The 19,413-nt window shown below is 43.7% G+C and overlaps 1 protein-coding gene across 4 annotated transcripts in view; it reads right to left on the reverse strand.

Moving 5' to 3' along the window:
• Positions 1-19,413, reverse strand: part of agxt2 (alanine--glyoxylate aminotransferase 2) — a 73,245-nt gene that overhangs the window by 5,984 nt on the left and 47,848 nt on the right. For 3 of the 4 annotated variants that reach the window (XM_061926999.2, XM_061926997.1, XM_061926998.1), the window contains 2 exons: positions 16,172-16,264; positions 12,562-12,694 (listed from right to left, as the gene is read on the reverse strand). In XM_061926999.2, coding sequence (XP_061782983.1) covers positions 12,562-12,694; positions 16,172-16,264 — 226 coding nt within the window. The remainder of the gene's footprint in view (positions 1-12,561; positions 12,695-16,171; positions 16,265-19,413) is intronic. The other variant, XM_061927000.2, reaches the window with a different exon arrangement.

Raw genomic sequence — 19,413 nt, forward strand, 5'->3', positions numbered from 1 at the left:
CATATTGGTAGGCTTTGTTTGTAAATACGCTCATCGTTGTTGATCATTCATCCCAGTGATAATCATAATACCGACGAGGTGTGCGATTGTCGACTGCCACAATCGAAGCGAAATGGATGAAATTAGCTTTTATCGCATTCCTAAGCGTATTTCTGGACAACCGATCAGATGTGACGTGCTATTAACAACTTTGTGTTTGTTCGGATCATTTTATTTCAGGTAATTAAGAACATTTTGTAAGTAGAAATGTGTCTTAAATAAATGACAGCCCCACTTTGCATTAACTTTATGTGCTTGGTCAAAGAACTTTGATAGTAGTTGTGTCGATAACGGAAACTGTACTCAATTCTCTCATAGCCGCCACATGAAACAAAACTGAAGGGACATGAGAACAACATTCTCCCAATCCTGCCTTACAGTTACAGTGTGCTGAGATGGCCTTAGATTGGTTATCCGTGATTATCCAGGGGGTCAAACTTGGGTCGGATCATTTCTGCGAGTGCATACTTTAGCCTTGACAACACCATGTCCACTGCAAGGTGTTGTGTATGTGCAGCACAATAACCACACAGTGTTGTCTCCTTAACACCCTTTTTCAACTTCCTCATATTACGACAACCGTCCTACTTGATGACCCAACCTTAAAGGGACAGTAACCTATTATCTTAAAGGGGAACATTATCACAATTTCAGAATGGTTAAAACCATTAAAAATCAATTCCCAGTGGCTTATTTTATTTTTCGAAGTTTTTTTCAAAATTTTACCCATCACGCAATATCCCTAAAAAAAGCTTCAAAGTGCCTGATTTTAACCATCGTTATATACACCCGTCCATTTTCCTGTGACGTCACATAATGATGCCAACACAAACAAACATGGCGCATAGAACAGCAAGCTATAGCGACATTAGCTCGGATTCAGACTCGGATTTCAGCGACTTAAGCGATTCAACAGATTACGCATGTATTGAAACGGATGGTTGTAGTGTGGAGGCAGGTAGCGAAAACGAAATTGAAGAAGAAACTGAAGCTATTGAGCTATATCGGTTTGAACCGTATGCAAGCGAAACCGACAAAAACGACACGACAGCCAGCGACACAGGAGAAAGCGAGGACGAATTCGGCGATCGCCTTCTAACCAACGATTGGTATGTGTTTGTTTGGCATTAAAGGAAACTAACAACTATGAACTAGGTTTACAGCATATGAAATACATTTGGCAACAACATGCACTTTGAGAGTGCAGACAGCCCAATTTTCATCAATTAATATATTCTGTACACATACCCTCATCCGCTATCTTTTCCTGAAAGCTGATCTGTCCAGTTTTGGAGTTGATGTCAGCAGGCCAGGGAAGCTAGGGTCAATAATCTTCTCTTGATCATCTTCGGTGGCATAAGGGACGGTGTGAGCCAAGACATCCAGGGGGTTTAGCTCGCTCGTCTGCGGGAACAAACTGCCGCCATTGCTTGCTGTGCTACCGAGGTCTTTTGTCCCTGAATTGCTCACACACTCCGGCAGATTCAATGGGGGTCTGGCGGCAGATTTCTTTGACTTTATCGTTGGAAATGCATCTGCTTTGAGTGTCGCAGGATATCCACACATTCTTGCCATCTCTGTCGTAGCATAGCTTTCGTCGGTAAAGTGTGCGGAACAAACGTCCAATTTCTTGCCACTTTCGCATCTTTGGGCCACTGGTGCAACTTGAATCCGTCCCTGTTCGTGTTGTTACACCCTCCGACAACACACCGACGAGGCATGATGTCTCCAAGGTACGGAAAACAGTCGAAAAAACGGAAAATAACAGAGCTGATTTGACTCGGTGTTTGTAATGTGTTTGAGAAAATGGCGGATTGCTTCTCGATGTGACGTCACAACAAAGCGAATAATAGAAAGGCGTTTAATTCGCCAAAATTCACCCATTTAGAGTTCGGAAATCGGTTAAAAAAATATATGGTCTTTTTTCTGCAACATCAAGGTATATATTGACGCTTACATAGGTCTGGTGATAATGTTCCCCTTTAACGAACACACGTTATGAACATCACATTTTTTACCCTCTTTAGGTATAAACAAACCCTGCCCCTTATTTTTACAATTACATAGTACCCATGCCAGGCCGGTGGACCCCTTTGCTCGCTGAGGGTGCCCTGGGCAGTTATTCACCACAGGTGGCTCGAGGCTCTCTCTAGGCCCAGCTGGCCATATAAGAACTGCCGCTGGGGTCGGGACTGGTGCACCACCCACAACAGCTGGAATCTGCTGTAATCAATTTGCATGTCATCGGGACACATCTTCCAACGGGTAAGTTGCGGAGAACAGCCGCCGAGCAGTAGTAAGTTGCCAGCTTGTTCCGGCGGTTGCGATACCTGACCCGCACCCAGTCCCCCACCGCCAGACAACAGGGCCAGACTCTTTATTTATGAAAAATCTAATTGGCCCTTCATCTTGACTTGTGATCCCCGTACCTGCCTGTGGCGTTGGCTCCTCCTGCGTTTTGGCTGGCCCAGCCCCCAAACAGTCCTGCGGCTGCCTCAGTTCTCATCCAATCATGAGCAGCGCCAGCGACTCCCCTGTAGTGGTGTGCTTGGATGCCCAGATGATCAAAAGGGTTTGGTTTAGCGCTCTGCCTAATGTCTGCCCCTCCAAACAGGCCCAAATTTCATTCTTCAACTTTTTTTATAGCCTTTTTTTTTTTGCTCTCAGGATATACCCCGCCTATCGCCCGAATACAGCTGAGATAGGCTCTGTCACGCCAAATGTCTTCCCCCTACAACCCCCCCCCCCATTTACTTCCGGGGTCATTTCCTCTTACGTCATTTCCTCTTACTTACGTCATTTCCTCTTACGTCATTGACAGCGATCGATAACACTTCGGCTTTGAGTGCCCGTCGCTGGAAGGATACTTGTTTTTTTAATTTTTTTTTATAATATAGCGTTAACAAAACGTCTGTATTAATCGGACACATTAACTTGAGGATATTCCTGACTGCACATTTGACGTAGAATTAAACGATTTTTGATTCGTTTTCCACGGGTCAACACTACTTCAGGGTTAAATTTTCTTTCAGACGGATGGGTTTTAGGTTGATATTGTTGGCAAACACGATTTACTGAGATTTACTCTAACTTCGAGTAAGAACATACCTTTACTGTATGCGGCTGGTCCGTGGTAGCCCAATATTGAGACGTGAGTAGGAGCAGTTTTTAGCAAATAATAAAAATAATTGCCAACAACCCCGATAATAACCCTGACTTGACTTTGAATTCTCTACAAATATAAACTTTGCCCTCCGTGTCAAGTCACTTTCCGTAATGAGCCAATTATAATGTTGATTTAAAAGTACAGACATTTAACAGTATTATATATTAATTAATATTTTTTGCACGTTACCACGAAGACAGAAGTTCCCAGCAGCGGCCCTAACACTCCGCCTGAAATTTTCCCTAACACTCCGCCTGGAATTTTTCAAAGCCTGCTGGTGTTTGACATAAGTCCCCCGGGAAAGATAAAGACAAATGTCATTCAGTGACACCACCATTTTCAGGAGATTTGGATTCTATTGATCGCTGTCAATGACGAAAGAGGAAATGACGTAAGAAAGAGGAAATGACGTAAGCGGAAATGACCCCGGAAGTAAATGGGGGGGGGTTTGTAGGGGGAAGAAATTTGGCGTGACAGCTCCAGGGATCCCCAGCGACCCTAAAAGGGACAAGCGGTAGAAAATGGATGGATGGAAGGATGAAAAACGGCTATTTTATTGTGCTTGATGGAGCACTTTGCCAGAAACTCTGCAAACTCGGCAGAAATGAATTGGGGACCATTGTCTATTGTGCTGGCCCGAGGTAACAACCAAAAAGCCTGTACAGGCGGTCAGTAATGGTGGGCGTCGTGGTGGAGCTCACCTCAAACACCTCAGGCCACTTGGAGTGCAAGTCATGTATGACCAGTAAGAACCAGGCGTGTGCTGGTGCGCCATGAAGTTCACCATAGAGGTTGATTAGAGGGGCGCGGAGGCAGGTTGACTCGTTTTATCACTCAGAAGGCAGCAGGTGCAGTTACGTACCACCCCCACTTCAACGGCGATGTGGGGGCCGCCACACGGTATCCCGGCAACGCTGCTTTGTTTTTTACGACCCCCAGGTGTCCCTTGTGTCATGCGAAGTACACCGTCCCTCAAAGCCTCTGATATAATGGCACATTGTGCCCAGGCCACGCATACCGACCCCCAACAGGACAGCTCATCACACACTAATATGGTAGTAGGTTGTCATCCACCTTGACTGGCCAGACCTCCCGGACATAAGTGCAAATGGTTGTGAGAACCTCATCATCTGCTGAGTCCTGCTGCAGCTGTGCCAAGGAGACCACGGCATTCAGAAGCCTGTGCATGACCTGGACCCAGTCCTCTTTTTCCTCTGATGACAGTCACTAGTAGCTGCGGTTTGCTGCTTAGTGACTGCGACGGCCCCTTGACAGGAGGACAGCAACCAGATTGGAATGTCCCGGTAGGAATTTAAATTTGAAGTTGTATTGATTTAGGTGATCAGCCCAAGATGATGATCTTGCGATGATCATCTCAACAGCCTTATAGGCCTGTGCCCTGCTCCTTGGGTGGCCAGCAATTACGTCAGCGCTTGATGATCTGTGCGGATGGTAAAGGCCCTTCCATACAGGTACAAACACAGACTATTTCTGTTCTCCCGGGATAAGGGCTCTTGAGGCGAAAGCAACAAGGCACTCCGCCCTGTCAAAAGTTTGGCAGAGCACCGCACCCAGAGCAAGGCCGGAACTGCGCAGGTGACCAGGGTGGGCGCAGACATGATAGAGTGTGACAAACTATGCGGAGACGTGATCTGCCGCTTACTGATGTGCACTGATTCACTGAAGGCCGGGTCCCACTCCCACACGGTGTTCTTCTTGAGCAGGCGGCGGTCCGGCAGTGCCAAGATGGCTTCAGTGTGTAACACGATTGGAGTGATGCCATCTACGGAGAGCTTAAAGGGGAACATTATCACCAGACCTATGTAAGCGTCAATATATACCTTGATGTTGCGGAAAAAAGACCATATTTTTTTTTAACCGATTTCCGAACTCTAAATGGGTGAATTTTGGCGAATTAAACGCCTTTCTATTATTCACTCTCGGAGCGATGACGTCACAACATGACGTCACATCGGGAAGCAATCCGCCATTTTCTCACTTTCGTCGGTGTGTTGTCGGAGGGTGTAACAACACGAACAGGGACGGATTCAAGTTGCACCAGTGGCCCAAAGATGAGAAAGAGGCAAGAAATTGGACGAAATGTGTTCAAAATACGAGGGTGTGGGGAAAGCCGACGAAATGGTCAGTCGTTTGTTCCGCACACTTTACCGACGAAAGCTATGCTACGACAGAGATGGCAAGAATGTGTGGATATCCTGCGACACTCAAAGCAGATGCATTTCCAACGATAAAGTCAAAGAAATCTGCCGCCAGACCCCCATTGAATCTGCCGGAGTGTGTGAGCTATTCAGGGACAACGGACCTCGGTAGCACGGCAAGCAATGGCGTCAGTTTGTTCCCGCAGACGAGCGAGCTAAACCCCCTGGATGTCTTGGCTCACACCGTCCCTTATGCCACCGAAGATGATCAAGAGAAGAATATCGACCCTAGCTTCCCTGGCCTGCTGACATCAACTCCAAAACTGGACAGATCAGCTTTCAGGAAAAGAGAGCGCATGAGGGTATGTCTACAGAATATATTAATTGATGAAAACTTTATTCATTACTCGCGGTTTTACGTAAATTATTATACATAAACTGTGTTTACCAATAATTTAGCTTAAAAACATTTATTTTTTTCAATCATTCGAGTACATTCGGGTAGTCTTGTGTAATGCAGTATTTTGTGTCTATTTAGGTATGGTTAACCTGAGTGCTGAAATCGTGGAAAAATATATGTTCTTAGTGTGCCTGAAATGGGCTGTCTGCACTCTCAAAGTGCATGTTGTTGCCAAATGTATTTCATATGCTGTAAACCTAGTTCATAGTTGTTAGTAATTATCTTATCAGACAGTGTTAAGCCGCTGAAATCCGAGTCTGAATCCGAGCTAATGTCGCTATACCTTGCTGTTTGTTTGTATTGGCATCACTGTGTGACGTCACAGGAAAATGGACGGGTGTATATAACGATAGTTAAAATCAGGCACTTTGAAGCTTTTTTTTTTTTAGGGATATTGCGTGATGGGTAAAATTTTGAAAAAAAATTAAGCCACTGGGAACTGATTTTTAATGGTTTTAACCCTTCTGAAATTGTGATAATGTTCCCTTTTAAAACTCAGGAACTCCACCTCCTCTAAACCATGCACACATTTCTCGCCATTAAGCATTACTCCATGCTGTCTGAAACGCTGGAACAACTGCTCCAGGCAAACGTCATACAGCGCAACTGAGGTCACATACACCACCACGTCATCGAGGTAAATGGAGACCCCTTGAATACCCACTAGGATAAGGGACAAAACTTTCTGAAAGCAGCTTGGAGCTAAAACAATCCAAAAGCCATGCGTATGTATCTGAAGACCACGATGTGCGACACAAAAGAGGTGAGGTTCATGCTCTCTGGCGCCATAGGGACCTGAAGGTAGCCGTGTCGTAAGTCCATTTTACTGAAGATGGCGGAGACGTGAAAGTAACTTGGCAATTCCTCCGCCGTGGGCAGGGGGTACTTGTCAGGAATGATTGCTTTGTTAATGTCCGTCAGGTCCGCGCACATGTGGAGACCATCTCCTCCTTTCTTTGCGATGACCAGGTTGGACACCCGTGGAGAGGCGTCGACTGGTTCGATGACACCCGCTTCTTCCAGACGTCGCAGTTCCGCCTCTACTGCATCGCTAAGTGCCAGAGGTATATGTCGCAGAGGCTGGATAACAGAGCGCACTGCCGATTCCACCGTCGGCTGGTGGGTTAACCCCGTCATAGACCTGAAGCCATTTGGAGAGAGTATGCGGACACAGCCTCGGTAAGACTACTGTTAGCTTCTACCTTGCTAGCTAGCTAACAAGAGTCAGACAAAGTTGTGTGAAAAAATAACTAACAATCATTTGGGCCAAAGTCAGCCAGCTAAACTTTGTCTACATCAGTACTTCTTAACCTGGGTTCGATTGAACCCTAGGGGTTCGGTGAGTCGGGCTCAGGGGTTCGGTGGAGGTCAAAACACACCCGACTCATCGTGTAAATAAAAACTTCTCCCTATCGGCGTATTACGGATACGGCAACAGCAGAAGTCACACTGATTTGCAAGTGTGTCATTTGTTGTGAGTTTATGCACTGTGTTGGTTTTGTTCTTTGAACAAGGTGATGTTCATGCACGGTTCATTGTGTGCACCAGTAAAAAAACATTGAAACACTTTAGTATGGGGAACATATTCACCATTAATTAGTTGCTTATTAACATGCAAATTAGTAACATATTGGCTCTTAACTAGTCATTATTAAGTACTTATTAATGCCTTATTCGGCATGGCCTTGTTATAACCCTAACCCTCTAACCCTGGCCCTAACCCTAACCCTAACCAAATAACTCTAAATTAAGTCTTTGTTACTTAGAATATGTTCCTCTAGTGCAGGGGTGTCAAACTCAAATACAGAGTGGGCCATAATTTAAAACTGAACAAAGCCGCGGGCCAAGGTTGAACAAATTTGCTTTAACACTGAATATGGAACAAGCAACGCTTATATAACTTAATAGTGCAAAATCAACTTTCAAAAAACAAACAGTAATGCCTCTTTTCTATTTGCAGTCTTCTGAGGTAAATATCAACAGTAACTTTTTCCACAGGCTAATACATTTTAAAATAAAATAATGAGTTGGGTGGGGTTTGGCGGTAGCGGGGGTGTATATTGTAGTGTCCCGGAAAAGTTAGTGCTGCAAGGGGTTCTGGTTATTTGCTATGTTGTGTTTATGTTGTGTTACGGTGCGGTTGTTCTCCCGAAATGTGTTTGTCATTCTTGTTTGGTGTGGGTTCACAGTGTGGCGCATATTTGTAAGTGTTAAAGTTGTTTATATGACCACCCTCAGTGTGACCTGTATGGCTGTTGATCAAGTATGAGTTGCATTCACTTATGTGTGTGTAAAATCCGCATATATTATGTGACTTTGCCGGCACGCTGTTTGTATGGAGGAAAAGTGGACGTGACGACAGGTTGTAGAGAACGCTAAAGGCAGTGCCTTTAAGGCACGCCCCCAATATTGTTGTCCGGGTGGAAATCGGGAGAATGGTTGCCCCGGGAGGATTTTCGGGAGGGGCACTGAACTTCGGGAGTCTCCCGGGAAAATCGGGAGGGTTGGCAAGTATGAGTAATAGCAGTGAATGCGGTGTTACAGCGGCACTGCCACTGTATAATACCGGCGGGCCAGCTCTAATGTTAATTTGATATTGCCTCAAGGGCCAAATTAAATTACACGGCGGGCCAAATTTGCCCCGCGGGCCAGAGTTTGACACCCATGTTCTAGTGTCCAAAAAACTCTAAATTAAGTCTTTGTTACTTAGAATATGTTCCCCATACTAAAGTGATGCCAAAAACATAACTTTGTCTTGAATTTGAAAAAAAAAAACCATTTTATTTTTAACTAAAGAAGGGTTCGGTAAATGCGCATATGAAACTGGTGGGGTTCGGTTCCAACAAGGTTAAGAACCACTGGTCTACATAAATTCAAGCACATTTTAAAGCAGGGTCAATTTGCAATGCTGTAAAAAAAAAGCACTTTAACAAATGCTAACTGCACGCACACACACACACACACACAGAAACAGACACACACAGGTATCATAAGATTAAACATACAGTCTATTAAATAGCCAACAACAATAATCAAATATAGAATTATACACATTCAGTTTATTAGAGTGCTAAAACTGCCAGTAGTTAATCAATAGTCAGCATATCAGTGTGCAGCGTTTTAAACATATTCACACAATGCTTTTCTTTTTGAGGAAGTTAGATTTTGTGTTTTGTTTGTTTTCATTGCTGCTATTTTGACAGTTTTTAGCACTTTGCCTTTCCTTTCTTTTAAATGGACAACATTCTATTAGTCATTGCAATTTGTGCAAAAGCTGAATGAGCAGCACAGCTACAGTATAAATAAATATTTATGAATGAATTCGTCATCTCTCAGGGTGGCGGGGGGTGCTCGAGCCTATTCGTAAACACATGCCTAACATAACTGAAGCTGTATTTCGAAGTCGATGGAAAAATTAGAGCCATTAAATATGTGTACGCTTTATTATCCGATTAGTTGACTAATCAACCATCAAAATAACTAGTTGCTTGTGAATTGGATGTTCCGTTCACTCCCATATAAGCCTTCTCCAAAGGCAAATAATTTGTACAAAACGACCAAACTGCACCTTTTTGTTGTGGCCTTTTATATTGTGCAGCAAAGGGTACACTTGTGCAATCATGTTGTCTAATGAGCATCCTGATACGCCACACGGATGGTTTATCTCGGCATAGGGGAAGTGTTCACGAACACAGATTTGTCAACGTTATTTGAGAGAAATAGACATTTTGTGTAAATAAAAAAGGTTGAGGTTTTTGAGTTAATCTGATGAAAAATGGGAGCAAAAACGAAAGTGTGGATATAAAGTACTGTGCTAGTGGGGAATTCTTCACCTTGCCGTTGTGCTTTGATTCAATACTTAATGCTGTTCTGTTCTGTAGCTTCTTTAGAGCTATTGAATTTCATTGTTGTGAAGACTGACAAGGCAGCCATTCAACAGGCACTGGCTTACCACAGAATAAAATGGGCTTACGTTTTGCATCTCATAAAAGCGTGCTGCAGTACCTGACGTTTTTACCACTCTGTGTACTAGTCTACAAAAGCGACTACAGTGCATCCGGAAAGTATTCACAGCGCTTCACTTTTTCCACATTTTGTTATGGTACCGCCTTATTCCAAAATAGAATAAATTCATTTTTGTCCTCAAAAAACAAAAAACACCTTATATTGACAATGTGAACACATTAAAGGCCTACTGAAACACACTACTACTGACCACGCAGTCTGATAGTTTATACATCAATGATGAAATCTTAACATTGCAACACATGCCAAAACGGCCGGGTTAAAGTGCAATTTTAAATTGAAACGAAATGAAAACGTCTCGGTATGATGACGTCAGCGCGTGACGTCACGGATTGTAGAGGACATTTTTGGACAGCATGGCTATTAAGTCGTCTGTTTTCATCGCAAAATTCCACAATTCTGGACATCTGTGTTGGTGAATCTTTTGCAATTTGTTCAATGAACAATGGAAACAGCAAAGACGAAAGCTGTAGGTGGGAAGCGGTGTATTGCGGGCGGCATGCAGCAACACAAACACAGCCGGTGTTTCATTGTTTACATTCCCGGAAGATGACAGTCAAGCTTTACCATTGGCCTGTGGAGAACTGGGACAACAGAGACTCTTACCAGGAGGACTTTGAGTTGGATGCGCAGACGCGGTACCGTGAGTACGCATGCAGCTGCGGCTTCCAAACATTTGATCGCTTGCCCGTACGTGCGTGCCGCTATGTGCATGTCACGTACGTAACTTTGGGGACTTTGGGGAAATATATGTGCTGTATGAACTTTGGGGACTTTGGGGAAATATATGTGCTGTATGAACTTTGGGGAGGTGAACGGTACTTTGGGCTGTGGGATTGAGTGTGTTGTGCAGGTGTTTGAGTTGTATTGGCGGGTTATATGGACGGGAGGGGGGAGGTGTTTGTTATGCGGGATTAATTTGTGGCATATTAAATATAAGCCTGGTTGTGTTGTGGCTAATAGAGTATATATATGTCTTGTGTTTATTTACTGTTTTAGTCATTCCCAGCTGAATATCAGGTCCCACCCGCCTCTCACAGCATCTTCCCTATCTGAATCGCTCCCACTGCCCTCTAGTCCTTCACTCTCACTTTCCTCATCCACAAATCTTTCATCCTTGCTCAAATTAATGGGGAAATCGTCGCTTTCTCGGTCCGAATCGCTCTCGATGCTGGTGGCCATGATTGTAAACAATGTGCGGATGTGAGGAGCTCCACAACCTGTGACGTCACGCGCATATCGTCTGCTACGTCCGGTACAGGCAAGGCTTTTTTATCAGCAACCAAAAGTTGCGAACTTTATCGTCGATGTTCTCTACTAAATCCTTTCAGCAAAAATATGGCAATATCGCGAAATGATCAAGTATGACACATAGAATGGACCTGCTATTCCCGTTTAAATAAGAAAATCGCATTTCAGTAGGCCTTTAAGCTCCATCATGTGGGATGGTAAGCATCAGTGCAGCCATTCTCATATCTCTCCAGAGGGATTCAAGTCTTGGCTCTGGCTGAGACACTCAAGGACATTTACAGAGTTGTCCTGAAGCCACTCCTTTGATATCTTCGCTGTGTGCTTAGGGTCCACGTCCTGCTGAAAGATGAACCGTCGCCCCAGTCTGAGTTAAAGAGCGCTCCAGAGCAGTTTTCATCCAGAATGTCTCTGTGCATTTCTGCATTTATCTTTCCCTCTACCCTTAGTCGCCCAGTTTCTACCGCTGAAAAACATCCCCACAGCATGATGCTGCCACCACCATGCTTCTCTGTAGAAATGGTATTGGCCTGGCGATGAGCGGTGCCTGGTTTGCTACAAACACGCCAAAGAGTTCAATCTTTGTCTCATCAGTCCAGAGAATCTTGTTTTTCATGGTCTGAGAGTCTTTCAGGTGCATTTTGGCAAACTTTTTACTAAGGAATGACTTCCGTCTGGTCACATACAGGCCTGATTGGTGGATTGCTGCGGAAATGGTTGTCCTTCTGTAAGGTTCTCCTCTTTCCACAAAGGAATGCTGTAGCTCTGACAGAGTGACCATTGGGTTTTTGGTCACCTCCCTTACTAGGGCCCATCTCCACTGATCGCTCAGTTTAGACGCTGGCCAGTTGTAGGAAGACTCCAGGTGGTTCCAAACGTCTTCCATTTACGGATGATGGAGGACACTGTACTCATTGCGACTTTCAAGGCAGCAGCTATTTTTCTTAACCCTTCCCCAGATTTGTGCCTCAAGAAAATCCTGTCTTGGAGGTCTACAGACAACAACTTCAACTTCATTCTTGGTTTGTACTCTGCCATGCACTGTCATGTATAGGACCTTGAAAATAGACTGATGTGTGCTTTTCCAATTCATGTCCAACAAACTAAATTTACCACAGGTGGACTCCAATTAAGCTGTAGAAACATCTAAAATATGATCAGTTGAAACAGGATGCACCTGAGCTCACTTTTGGGCTTCATGGTAAAGGCTGTGAACACTCCAGCACTGATTTCTTAGTTTAAAAATTTTCAAATAAATTAGCAAATAATTCTAAAAATATATACTTTTCCACATTGTCATTAGGGGGTATTTTGTGTAACATTTTGGGGACAAAATGTATGTATAAAATGTTAGAATAAGGATGTAACATAACAAAATGTAGAAAAAATAAGTGAATGCTTTCTGGATGCACTGTACAATCCATGTGTCAAGTAGACAAAAATATGTTTTTCTAGCACCTCACCCCGTGTAGTGACTACCGCTCCCATTGGGAAGCCGTTTCCGATTCCTTTGGCCATGGTAACGATGTCAGGAATAACATCATGACCTTGAAAACCCCAGAAGTGGCTCCCTGTGCGTCCGAATCCAGTCTGCACCTGAAAACGTGACATAAAGTGTAAAACAAACTTTGTTCATAGCTTGGTGGAAACTACAAAACCAGGGAAGTTGGCACATTGTGTAAATCGTAAATAAAAACAGAATACAATGATTTGCAAATCCTTTTCAACCTATATTCAATTGAATATCAATCAATCAATGTTTATTTATATAGCCCTAATTCACAAAAGTCTCAAAGGGCTGCACATCCTATACACTGCAAAGACAGGCAAGTTAACGTTCGAACTGGTAAACTTTATTTTTTGCAAATATTAGCTCATTTGGAATTTGATGCCTGCAATATGATTAAAAAAAGCTGGCACAAGTGGCAAAAAATACTGAGAAAGTTGAGGAATGCTCATCAAACACTTATTTGGAACATCCCACAGGTGAACAGGCTAATTGGGAACAGGTGGGTGCCACGATTGGGTATAAAAGCAGCTCCCATGAAATGCTCAGTCATTCACAAACAAGGATGGGGCGAGGGTTACCACTTTGTGCACAAATGCGTGAGCAAATTGTCGAACAGTTTAAAAACAACAATTCTCAACAAGCTATTGCAAGGAATTTAGGGGTTTCACCATCTACGGTTCGTAAAATCATCAAAAGGTTCATAGAATCTAGAGAAATCACTGCACGTAACATTGAATGCCGTGACCTACGATCCCGGTCAGGCGGTACTGCATCAAAAACCGACATCAGTGTGTAAAGGATATCACCACATGGGCTCAGGAACACTTCAGAAAACCACTGTCAGTAACTACAGTCCGTCGCTACATCTGTAAGTGCAAGTTAAAACTCCATCCATCCATCCATTTTCTACCGCTTGTCCCTTTTGGGGTCACGGGGGGTGTTGGAGCCTATCTCAGCTGCATTCAGGCGGAAGGCGTGGTACACCCTGGACAAGTCGTTCTACTATGCAAAATATGTACATTGTGAAACCCAATATCTAAGTTACATTTTTAAACCAGTGTGGGTGGCACTGGGAGCAGGTGGGTAAAGTCTCTTGCCAAAGGACACAACGGCAGTGACTAGGATGGCAGAAGAGGGGATCAAACCTGGAACCCTCAAGTTGCTGGCACGGCCACTCTACCAACCGAGCTATACCGCCCCATCCATACACCCCCATACCATCACAGACGGTATGGGGGTGTATTAGTGCTCAAGGCATGGGTAACTTACACATCTGTGAAGGCACCATTAATGCTGAAAGGTACATTCAGGTTTTGGACCAACATATGTTGCCATCCAAGCAACGTCTTTTTCATGGACGCCCCTGCTTATTTCAGCAAGACAATGCCAAGCCACATTCTGCACGTGTTACAACAGCGTGGCTTCATAGTAAAAGAGTGCGGGTACTAGACAGGCCTGCCTGTAGTCCAGACCTGTGTCCCATTGAAAATGTGTGACGCATTATGAAGCCTAAAATACCACAACGGAGACCCCGGACTGTTGAACAATTTAAGCTGTACATCAAGCAAGAATGGGAAAGAATTCCACCTGAAAAGCTTCAAAAATTGGTCTCCTCAGTTCCCAAATGTTTACTGAGTGTTGTTAAAAGGAAAGGCCATGTAACACAGTGGTAAAAATGCCCTTGTGCCAACTTTTTGCTGCCATTATATTCTAAGTTAATGATTATTTGCAAAAAAAAATTACGTTTCTCAGTTCCAACATTAAATATATTATATTTGCAGTCTATTCAATTGAATACAAGTTGAAAAGGATTTGCAAATCATTGTATTCTGTTTTTATTTACGATTTGCACACCGTGCCAACTTCACTGGTTTTGGGTTTTGTACTAGTTCAGGTGTGCAGGATTCCCTATCTGTTGAGATAAGAAGCAATTATTAGTGATACTCACCTCATCCTGTAGTTAAGCTCAAAGGGTCATCAACAATACTGAACAATTTAACTTTACAGTGTTCCCTCGATTATTCTGGGGGTAGGTGAATTTCCGCAAAGTAGGGACGCTGTTCATTTTTACGAATAATATATGCAATTAAAGTCTTTATAAGCCCCCCACAAACCTTTTACACAAACTTACAAACATTTCCTTTGGTCTTAACACAATTTATACCCTCTGAAACCCAGTGTTGGGACTAACGCGTTACAAAGTAACACGTTACAGTAACGCCGTTACTTTCGGCGGTAAATAGTAACACGTTATTTTTTATATTCAGTAACTCAGTTCCCGTTACTACATGATGCGTTACTGCACGTTATTTTTTATGTAGTATCGGCTAGAAACTGAGAAGATCTGAGTGTTTTATTGCAGCGCTGCAGAAGAGGTGACAAGAAAGAGGCGCGCCGCGCTCTGTCTGTGTGTATGTGTGTGTGTGTGTGGGAGGGGGCGTGTCTGTGTCTACTAACAAGACGTCATGGCGAAGTCCGAAGCCGAGTTTCTTAAAATGGAGATATTCTCAATACTTTTCTGTTGTCGACCACAAAGAAAATAACATTTTAGTTGAATGTAAGTTGTGTCTTGGATCAAAGATCCTATCCTAGCAATTCAAATCTGCTGAAACAGCTGCAAAAGCAACATACTTCGACAAAGCTAATAAAGAGACACACACTTCACCTCCACCTCCAACAGCGGCTGGATTTTAACGAGGCACTGCACACTGAAGGTACACACTCCGTCAATTCTCTTATATACTCTTTCATTCTAGACTTCTAGAGTGTTTGATTATCACATCACTCTAAATGTATAGACTATAAAGTTCACAAACATAAAGAGGGATGCTAGTGGGCCAGGCCAATCTTCCCTTTTCTCTAATCTAAAACTGGGGAAATGTGTAGAGTGTTCTGGGCTTCAGACATGATTTTATTTCAGAATTCCTTGAGATAAAAAAAACCGCCGGGTTAGGCTTTGTGTATGTAGTGTGTGCCTTCCTTGGTTTACAGCTATGTTGTTATTATGCTGTTTGTTACTTATGTATGTTAAGTTGCAGCTATTTGAAATAGTTGTGTCAATTTGTTCTGGCCTGAAACAAATCGGCCCTTTGAAACATATCTTTGTCTTTGTGTGTTGTATGTAGACCACATTGCTTAGCAGAGTTCAGTGATGCAAATGCATGTCAAGTTGATCAACAAATTGTATTTTTCCCCAGGGCAATAACAGTACTGAAATGAAGGCTAAAAGGGCATTAAATGGGGCCTTAAAAAATATATATATAAGTAACTAGTTACTTTTCACAGTAACACAATACTTTTTGGTTTAAGTAACTGAGTTAGTAACTGAGTTACTTTTGAAATAAAGTAACTAGTAACTGTAACTAGTTACTGGTTTTCAGTAACTAACCCAACACTGCTGAAACCTATCAAACATGAAAGGCTAAATGAGTGGTCAACCTCATCGTACTCAATGGTACTTGGTAATTCTCGATGCAGCGAGACGGTAATAAGTGACTGAAGTAGCGAGGGAACACTGTACATGGCACATAAATACATATAGGTAGGTAAAACATGGGTCTAACCTCATCGGCTATACAGACACCTCCTCTCTCTCTTACAAGTTTGTAAGCCTCCTTGAGGTAGTTTTTAGGATACTGCACTGCTCCCCCAACTCCCTACAAAAAACAAAATATGTCAGTGTGTTGTTTTTCTTACTATACACAGTGGAACCCCGATTTACGAACTTAATTGGTTCTTATACATGGTTCGTAAATAGAAAAGTTGCCCTTAAGAAGCAATGTAAATATGATTAATGGGTTGCTGCCTCAAAAAAAAGTCCTTATTTTAGTTAATGTATGTACACTTTGAACACAATTTAAAGTGATATACATTACTGAAACATGAGAAGTGGGTGATGGATCAACTTTCTGTGTAATAAAAAAGTCAAAACAATAAGCTGCTGTATGCGCCTGCTCTGCCAAGATGTGCACACACCAAAGTCACTATGGTGCCCTCTCACGAACAAAATCAGAGGTGTCTGCGTGTTTGTGTTTGGAAGAGCGAGAGGGACACTAGAAGATAGTGTCTCCTCTGCTGTGATTCTGTTTTCTTTTCCAGAAAAGACCGGCTTCACCACAATTTAAACTTTTAGTGGTTACTTACTGTGCTGTGGTCATGCTTGTGAGTGCCATAAATGTACCGTATTTTTCGGACTATAAGTCGCAGTTTTTTTTCATAGTTTGGCCGGGGGTGCGACTTATACTCCGGAGCGACTTATGTGTGAAATTATTAACACATTACTGTAAAATATAAAATAATATTATTTAGCTCATTCACGTAAGAGACTAGACGTATAAGATTTCATGGGATTTAGCGATGAGGAGTGACAGTTTGGTAAACGTATAGCATGTTCTATATGTTATAGTTATTTGAATGACTCTTACCATAATATGTTACGTTAACATACCAGGCACGTTCTCAGTTGGTTATTTATGCCTCATATAACGTACACTTATTCAGCCTCCATCCAGCCATCTTCTTCCGCTTATCCGAGGTCGGGTCGCGGGGGCAGCAGCCTAAGCAAGGAAGCCCAGACTTCCCTCTCCCCAGCCACTTCGTCCGGCTCCTCCCGGGGGATCCCAAGGCGTTCCCAGGCCAGCCGGGAGAGATAGTCTTCCCAACGTGTCCTGGGTCTTCCCCGTGGCCTCTTACCGGTCGGACGTGCACGAAACACCTCCCTAGGGAGGCGTTCGGGTGGCATCCTGACCAGATGCCCGAACCACCTCATCTGGCTCCTCTCGATGTGGAGGAGCAGCGGCTTTACTTTGAGCTCCTCCCGGATGACAGAGCTTCTCACCCTATCTCTAAGGGAGAGCCCCGCCACCCGGCGGAGGAAACTCATTTCGGCCGCTTGTACCCGTGATCTTGTCCTTTCGGTCATGACCCAAAGCTCATGACCATAGGTGAGGATGGGAACGTAGATCGACCGGTAATTCGAGAGCTTTGCCTTCCGGCTCAGCTCCTTCTTCACCACAACGGATCAATTCAGCGTCCGCATTACTGAAGACGCCGCACCGTTCCGCCTGTCGATCTCAAGATCCACTCTTCCCTTACTCGTGAATAAGACTCCAAGGTACTTGAAGTCCTCCACTTGGGGCAAGATCTCCTCCCCAACCCGGAGATGGCACTCCACCCTTTTCCGGGCGAGAACCATGGACTCGGACTTGGAGGTGCTGATTCCCATCCCAGTCGCTTCACACTCGGCTGCGAACCGATCTAGTGAGAGCTGAAGATCCTGACCAGATGAAGCCATCAGGACCACATCATCTGCAAATAGCAGAGATAATCCTAATCCTGCAACCACCAAACCAGATCCCCTCAACGCCTTGACTGCGCCTAGAAATTCTGTCCATAAAGGTTATGAACAGAATCGGTGACAAAGGGCAGCCTTGGCGGAGTCCAACCCTCACTGGAAACGTGTCCGACTTACTGCCGGCAATGCGGACCAAGCTCTGACTCTGATCATACAGAGAGCGAACTTCCACAATAAGACAGTCCGTTACCCCATACTCTCTGAGCACTCCCTTCTCCAAGTCCACAAAACACATGTAGACTGGTTGGGCAAATTCCTATGCACCCTCAAGAACCCTGCCGAGAGTATAGAGCTGGTCCACAGTTCCACGACCAGGACGAAAACCACACTGTTCCTCCTGAATCCGAGGTTCGACTATCTGGCGTAGCCTCCTCTCCAGTACACCTGAATAGACCTTACCGGGAGGGTTGCGGAGTGTGATCCCACGACAGTTAGAAGACACCCTCCGGTTCCCTTTCTTAAAGAGAGGAACCACCACCCCGGTCTGCCAATCCAGAGGTACTGCCCCCGATGTCCACGCGATGTTGCAGATGTTTCAGCCTGTTGTTCACTATTCTTTATTTATTTTAAATTGCCTTTCAAATGTCTATTCTTGGTGTTGGGTTTTATCAAATAAATTTCCCCCAAAAATGCGACTTATACTCCAGTGCAACTTATATGTTTTTTTCCTTCTTTATTATGCATTTTCGGCCGGCGACTTATACTCCGAAAAATACGGTACTCCTTTTTTTGTTTTAACTCCACGATTCCCTTCTTATTTCCACGCTAGTCTGTTTAGATTTTTTGGGACTCTTATGAGTTAGCAAAATGGACAAAACTTGTCAAAAGGCGAAAAACTAAGAAAAGGAACACATGCTGGAGTGTTGATATGTGACTTCTCCTGTGGAAGGCTCTGCTTACCAAACAATGTTTCGCCCTGCTTTCTTGCCCTCAGGCACCTGAATGAAGTGTTTGTCCACAGAGACATGGTTCGCACACAGAGACATATTTGTCTTGATCTAAAAACATTGTAAATCAAAAAGTTCGTAAATCGAGGTTCCAATGTATTTAATACAAACGAGTGCTTTAATTTCAAAGTATAAGTATATAAACACGCTACTTATAACCACAAAGTGTTGCTTTTGGAATGTGACTGACTTCCTGTTTAGGGGTATGTCTTTCTGACTTCCTGTTCCTGTCTATTAAAAATAATGTCTGATTTCCTGTGCCTTTCCAGGTACGATGCTGTGTAGTGTACTGTTCCTGTCTAGGGGTTCTGTTGTCTGACTTCCTGTTCACTTCATGGTACGTGTCTTTCTGACTTCCTGTTCACTTCATGGTACGTGTCTTTCTGACTTCCTGTTCATTTCCGGATGCATGTGTGTCTGTCCCTGTTCAGCAGCACGTCTGTCAAACTTTCTGTTCCTGTCCAGGAACAATGTAGTGTGATTACCTGTCTTTGTCTTAGGGCTC

The sequence above is a fragment of the Nerophis lumbriciformis genome, linkage group LG32 (genome assembly GCF_033978685.3).
Source record: "Nerophis lumbriciformis linkage group LG32, RoL_Nlum_v2.1, whole genome shotgun sequence".
In the NCBI taxonomy this organism is placed as follows: domain Eukaryota; kingdom Metazoa; phylum Chordata; class Actinopteri; order Syngnathiformes; family Syngnathidae; genus Nerophis; species Nerophis lumbriciformis.